This window comes from Ziziphus jujuba, chromosome 5 (genome assembly GCF_031755915.1).
Source record: "Ziziphus jujuba cultivar Dongzao chromosome 5, ASM3175591v1".
Taxonomy (NCBI): Eukaryota; Viridiplantae; Streptophyta; class Magnoliopsida; order Rosales; family Rhamnaceae; genus Ziziphus; species Ziziphus jujuba.
This window is the reverse complement of record NC_083383.1, coordinates 8,569,013-8,575,839: the sequence shown is the minus strand read 5'-3', so window position 1 is coordinate 8,575,839 and position 6,827 is coordinate 8,569,013. Positions and strand designations below refer to the sequence as shown.

Genomic DNA, 6,827 nt, shown 5'->3' with positions numbered 1-6,827 from the left:
TCACGCTTAAACACTAAAAACAGGGTGGGTTCTCAAACCCTCTGGACACTCCATTGCTATGACATCTGAGCTTTTTACTTTGAAGAAGTTTTCAAGGGAAAATTTTTAAATGTCAGTTCTATTTTGCACATCCATTCATTAAAAAGAGGCTTAGTCACTCATTCAGCAAAAATATTCAGGACAGCTTAGGATTATGAGAACGATACTTGCAAGGCATCAGAATAGACTGGTCATCATGTGATGCCTTGCAGCATATATCAAAAGATCAACTAGAACTAAGAAAACTTAGATACAACAAACACAACATTAACATTAACGCATGCTACTTAGTAGTTTCCACCGGGAAGAGTAAGTGAACATCTAGCAAAAGACCAATAATTCTGCCCTGAAGCATGTCTGGTATTTATTGGAAAAGAAGAGATCCCCCTTTCCAAGTATTCGCACATGAGAATAAATAATCCGTTAAGACAAATCTCAAGATTTTAATGAGAAGGAAAAAGAAAAAAGGGAAAAAAGAAAAAGAGAATGTGGATCTCATTTTTGAGAAGCCTTTGGTGTTTTGTCTGGTAGGACGTTATCTGGAAGAATAAGTTCTGGGGGCGTTTCGCGAACAACACCCAGCATTGAGTCATATTCCTCATCCCGACGAGCAAACTTTTTACGAAGGACTTTCTCAAACTCTATCTCTTCTAGAGGCTTTGCATTTTCGGCTGCATGTACTTGTGCAAGGTTGGAGTAATTGGTGGCTGACTGTGATATAAAGGCTATCTCCTCATCGGTGAGCTTCCTCAGGAATCTTGCTGGGTTACCTCCCCATACCTGTCATATAAACAATGCAAACATATTAATCATGTAAAAATCACGCAGAAGCTTTCATCTAAAAGTATTCCATAATCAAGAAATTATAACAAATCTTAAACACGAGGCCCAAATTAGGCCTTGTGTAACCATATTTGTGTACACCTCTGAGAGAGAAAACACATGGAAAGATACTGAACCAATGAGTATAGAAAGACATACCTCTCCACAAGGGATCCTAGTATTCTGTCTCACGAGAGCTCCAGCAGCAACCATGGCATTTTTCTCAACAACAACACCATCAAGAAGTGTGGCTCCCATGCCAACAAAGGCCTCATCCTCGACAGTGCAGCCATGTAAAACAGCACTGTGACCTGGCCAGTTCATATATTCCAATCAACTCCTTAACAAGGTCATAGCTAGCAGCAGGAGCATTCTTATCAAACACAAAATTAACAGTGTACTACTCACCTACAGTAACATTGTCTCCAATAATAGTAGGCAAGACCTTCCCACTTAAATTGGATTTTGCCACATGCACAAGGGAATTGTCTTGTATGTTAGTTCCAGATCCAACGCTAATACTGTTGACATCACCTGTGCACAACGAATGCCTATAGGATTAATACAATCATAACAAACCAACTACACTTACGCCATGAGAGTTTAAATGAAATGAAAGCTACTGCCACATATAGCCAAACTAACAATTGAAAAAATAATGAAATGTGAGGGAACTTATATCCCCTGCGTGCATATTTGGTTTCAGGAAATGAAGTGAAGTGAGAATGCTGGTTTTAACAACGATGAGTCCTTCATGTATGAAACAGTTAATGGCCATGATAATCCCCACGTTATCCAATGAAGAAAAGCAAAAATTTGATCACAGGCTCTGTTATAACTAATAACACATTCATCTAACTTCTTTTCATCTTAAAATTGGAAGTCAAATAAAAAATTTTAAAAAAAAATGTCATTGGAAAAGACAAAGAATAGCAAGACATACCAAAAAGGCAGCAACAAACTCATAAAGTTTTTGAAAATTATAAACCATTTCAAGTTATTAATTCAACCAAGTCCTAAAATAAGGAAAGAATAGAGGTAAAATCAACTACGACTACAAAATTCAAAACCCCACATTATTCCGAGTTTCATCATCAAGTCAATCAAGCTGGCTAAAATGCTTTTGATGCACTATGTATTGCAATTTCCAACACACGCTAAAAAATTTATAAAAAACATCGCCAAAGTGGTTATTGGTAACATTAACATTTAAAAAAGAATAAAAAACAATTTAATTGGTTCCACTTCTTAAATAGATGTTCTTACCTCTTAGTACGCATCCATACCAAACAGATGATCCTCTTCCCACTAGAACATCCCCAATAATAGAGACACTTGGAGCAACAAATGCATCCTTATCAACCACTGGAGCTTTATCAAATATGTTCATGAGAGTCCGATGCCTAGACACTACAAATGACAAGAATATGAATACATTTTTATCTACACACACACACACACAAAAAAAAAATAATAATAATAAAAAAAAGGGGAAACTATAACCACCCAAACATGAAAACAACAAGAAGCAAATTGTGCTGAGACATGAAATGGAACAAATGTAAAGAGGGGAATACTAAAGCCTGAGTGTTGAAAAATTCTAGAAAATAAACAAGAAAAGCAAAGCTGAAGTTTCATTTGGTAACGTGGTTGGTTTTTTGTTTTAATTTTTTTCTACCTAATTGTATGTAATTTGCTTATCTCAAATGAGTGGTAGTGTTAATTAATAGTAGTTAAGAGTTTGTTTTGTTAGACATTTCAAATAACTGTAAACATGACTAGGTGATTTTCTTTCCCCCTTAACTTTGTAGTTAATTGAGATGTCTAACAAACTCTTAACTACCACTAACAAACATTCGAGTAATTAGGTAAAAATAAATAAAAACCAACCAACGTCTGAAGTTAACTTTAAAGCAAATAAAACGGAAGCATGAAAATCACAGTTACAAAGTCGAAACATGGGTTTTTCCCTGAACTATGTGTCACATAAATGCTTCGCAATTCTAATGGAATTACATAACCTTATAAAAAAGAACAATCCTAATCACACTTTCAGTCTTAGAATGCGTACAATCGTTGGTTAAGATAAAAGCCCTTGTAGGGAATGGGATGCAAAACGGGTTTAAGGAAAGCTTCAATTGATCTATTGCCTCAGAATCATCTTGACTAACACAACCCATTTCCCTCCCTCTCTCTTCACTATTTCTAATTGGACCTAAAAGAAATTAAATATAAAAATTTGTGGATTATGATTATTCATTCCTTTTGTTGCCTCACAAATACACCCCACTCCCAAAGCAGTCTACAGACCACTATTACTATGTTAGCCAACAATTTCTCACGATGCTCCCAATTTTGCTAACCTCAACGAACTAGCATACGAAATGCAAAAATTTAACAGGATTAAGAAGAAAATGTGAGCAACATAACCCCAAAAAAAGTAAAAATCGCAAAATTGATCTGATAAAAGATATATATGAAAAAAAAAAAAAGGATAAAGGAAATGGGAAACAAATGCAACAATTTCAAAACACATAGGGAAGAAGTACTAGGGATTTGAAGTGGGATCTAGGACCGAAAAAGAAGTGAAGCTTACGCTGCTCTTGGAAATAGTAATTTCCTTGGAGGCGGCAGCCGAGGCGATCAATGGCTTGCCCAGTCTCCCGAATCCAGAATCCAACGGTGTATATTGCTTTCCCTAAGGTCCCCATCTCCTTCTTCTTCTTCTTCTTTGTTCACTGCGAACTATGCTGTTTTTTTTTTTTTTTTTTTCCCCTACTCTAAGACGAACTTGTTGGGGGTTTTAGAGCTTTATTTCATCGTGTATGAGATTGGGCTAGTGCAAACTGGAAAGAGAAAAATGGTTCGCAGTGGCAGGGTAGAATATCCCGAAGCCATGGGAGGGTAGAATGGGGATTGCAACTCGGTGATGGGACTGAAATTACCATAAACTCTTTCTTCCTTTAAATTAAACGACGTGAAGAGGTGGCGTTTTGACACGTCAGTTGCGTGCCCTGGCCTAGTAAAATACAAGGCATTTAGGCTAGGATGGGCTGCAATTCTCATGGAGTCATTCTCAGCGTTCCAAGTAACTTGATGGTGAGGCTTTTTGGTGTTTTCTTGAAAACTTGATTGGGAACAATCCCAGAGAATAAATTCAAATAATCAAAAGTAGAATTCTGCAGATCCAATTTGCAATTTTCATTACAAAAAATATCTCATCGGATCCAATTTTACTTCACGTTTTCGTCAAGGTGAGCTCTCATTCTATCTCTCTCTCTCTCTCTATCCCTAATTTCTTTATTGCTTTTGTTTTCTTCGATGTCATTCTTTGATCTTGTACTAGGATATGTGAGAATTCGGATTTATATATATATATATATATGTTTTTTTTATCTATGGTGCTAAAACCCTAGTTTATTTTTGATTCTTTATTGATCTTTTTTTTTTTTTGGCAATCGATTCCTATTGAAGGTTTATTCGTCGTTGAATTTTATTTACCCCCAATATCTTTGTTTGGAATTTAAAACGAAATGTGAAAAGTGAGGAAAAGAAAATTTAAATTTGTGAATGCTAAATTTTGCGTTGTGGGGCCTAAGCGAAATTCAATTTCGTTACGAAAATAAGCTTTAATAAATTAGTTGGTTTGCTCTTGTGTGTTATATATTGAATGAAAAATCAAAGGCAATACTGTTCAGGGTCTCTGATGTTGTTTCATTTTCCTTTTTTACTTTCTCTCCAACCAAGCAAAGTCTTTTTGCTTTTGCTTGTGCTTGAAATTGGTTGGATTATACACCTTTTGGATGTGCAGGTGGATTAGAGGGTAATAATTTCATGGAAGGAGCTGGTGGTGATGCTGCATCTGCTTCGGTGCCTATCGCTAAGTGGAGAAATGATTTTTCAAGGGCATTTCAGTTCTATTTGGATCGATCAACCCCTCATCCGGTCCACAGATGGCTCGGAACTCTTGCTGTAGCATCAATTTACGTGTTGCGGGTTTACTACGTTCAAGGTTTCTATATTGTGTCATATGGCCTTGGGATCTATATATTGAATCTGTTGATCGGTTTCCTATCACCTAAGGTTGACCCAGAGCTTGAAGCCTTGGATGGGGCTTCATTGCCAACTAGAGGCTCAGATGAGTTTAAGCCCTTCATTCGCCGCCTTCCCGAGTTTAAGTTCTGGTAATTAAAGTAGTCCTCTTGTGAGAATTAGTTATATGTTCTTTTTTCCTCCTTAATTAGTTATTTAAACCGTTTAACATCATTTGTTACTTTAAACTGTTTTCAATGGTTTTTAACCATGTTTATGTAACATCACTTGTGCTCATGCATGTTTTGTTTTCCTTTTTTTCTTTTTTTTAATTACTATTCTTGTTAATTTTGGGTAGGCAGAGAGAATAAGATGGAATTGTTTGCTCTGATTAGTATTTTTTTTTTTTTTTTTTTTTTTTTTGGTTTGGATGCTGAAAATAAGATGGAGGTTATTTGCCTGCTAAAGACTAGATTAACAACAGTCCTCATTTAAACGAATCAAGGATATAATTTTTACTTGGTCTAGAAGTTTCTCAAGATTCTTTTTTTCTGGAATTATTGTCTTATATGAAGACTGAGGGGTACAAGCTACTTGCTCCTCCTTCTGTCTTTTCTTCCCCTCCCTCCCGCCCGCACCCACCCCCCTGCCCCTCCTCTCTCCTCCTCTCCTTGTTTTGGTCATTATTCACTTCACCTTGCAAAATGTGACAGTAAAATTGTGTGGAGAAGCCAAGTAGATGTTTATATCAAATGTCAGGCAATCAACTCAACCTGATTTACCGATGGATGCTTAATCAGTTGAGTGGCCATTTAACACGTTAGACAGCTTCTTGTTATCTTGCTTTTGTCTGTCAGAAGAATTACTGCCCCTTTGCTGTTGGAAAGTGAACTTGCTAAATGGCCTTATAAATGTATAGGAAACTTGGATGTTATGTATGATAAGTTTGGATTAGAGGAATTGTTGCTCATGGTTGTACTTACTTTTGTGTTTTATACTAGGTTTCTGTAATTTTTGAATTTTGATTGAGGCTAAAATGGAGTTTTTTTTTTTTTGTTTTTTTTTTCTTCTTCTATTTTTATTGGTGGTTTCAGGTATTCTATCACGAAGGCTTTTTGTGTGGGCTTTTTAATGACATTCTTTTCTGTATTTGATGTACCTGTTTTCTGGCCTATACTACTTTGTTATTGGATTGTTCTATTTGTCCTGACAATGAAGCGCCAAATCATGCACATGATTAAGTACAAGTATGTTCCATTCAGCATTGGAAAGCAGGTCAGTGCTTCAGAACGTTCCCCATTTGTCACCACTATTGTCTAAAGCCATCTGTGCATCCACACCTCAACACCTACTCAACATAACAATTTTGTGATTGCAACATATATATTGGTTTAGTTAGTTTAGCTATTGGTTACCATTTCTGGTTAATAAATAATTATTTGTCTACTTGATTATTGGCAGAGATATACATCAAAAAAGTCTGCTGCAAGTAGCAGTGGAGTGACGAAAGACTGAAGCTCTTTCCAATTGCATTTAGGGAAGAAAAGAACAGGAGAACTGCGTTGAAGCTTTTGTTCTTTTTGTTTTTGTGAATGCTTGTTTCTTGTCAAAAGATGCAAAGTTTACATATATGTTGAAGATTTCTTCCTGTTTTGGATAAATGGGCAATTCTAACTTGCATAAGTGGGATTCTCGCGTCTTACAAATCTTGAGTTAGCTTGATTTTAACCTCTGCTATTATACTTTTGGTGCACTTGGAGCTGAATCTGGTTGATGATGGGAATCAAAGGCAAATATATTGAGTCGCCAAGTTGAACTAGAAGGGTAAAACCTTCCTTGTGTGGAATTTTTTGGTAGGATTCTTATATCTTGTTAATGTGTATATCCTCTTGTATAAATCATAGTGGTTAGCTTTTCTCCTTGGCACTTCAAAA

The 6,827-nt window shown here is 36.1% G+C and overlaps 2 protein-coding genes across 3 annotated transcripts; one reads left to right on the top strand and one right to left on the bottom strand.

Annotated features, from left to right (window-relative positions):
- Window positions 1–290: 290 nt before the first annotated feature.
- Window positions 291–3,698, bottom strand: LOC107420182 (gamma carbonic anhydrase 1, mitochondrial). Its single transcript, XM_048476474.2, has 5 exons — window positions 3,458–3,698; window positions 2,128–2,271; window positions 1,270–1,395; window positions 1,021–1,172; window positions 291–819 (listed from the first exon to the last, which is right to left on the bottom strand). The coding sequence occupies exons 1-5, from the start codon at window positions 3,570–3,572 to the stop codon at window positions 535–537; spliced, it is 822 nt and encodes a 273-aa protein (XP_048332431.2). The 5' UTR covers window positions 3,573–3,698; the 3' UTR covers window positions 291–534.
- A 206-nt stretch (window positions 3,699–3,904) lies between these two features.
- On the top strand, window positions 3,905–6,827 carry LOC107420269 (protein RER1B). 2 transcript variants are annotated; one of them, XM_016029182.4, is made up of 4 exons: window positions 3,905–4,115; window positions 4,614–5,045; window positions 5,988–6,168; window positions 6,355–6,827. In XM_016029182.4, exons 2-4 carry the CDS (start codon window positions 4,696–4,698, stop codon window positions 6,406–6,408), a joined length of 585 nt encoding a protein of 194 aa, XP_015884668.2. In that variant the 5' UTR covers window positions 3,905–4,115; window positions 4,614–4,695; the 3' UTR covers window positions 6,409–6,827. The 2 variants fall into 2 exon arrangements, with proteins under 2 accessions (XP_015884668.2, XP_015884666.2); XM_016029180.4 differs by having other exon boundaries at window positions 3,906–4,115; window positions 4,673–5,045.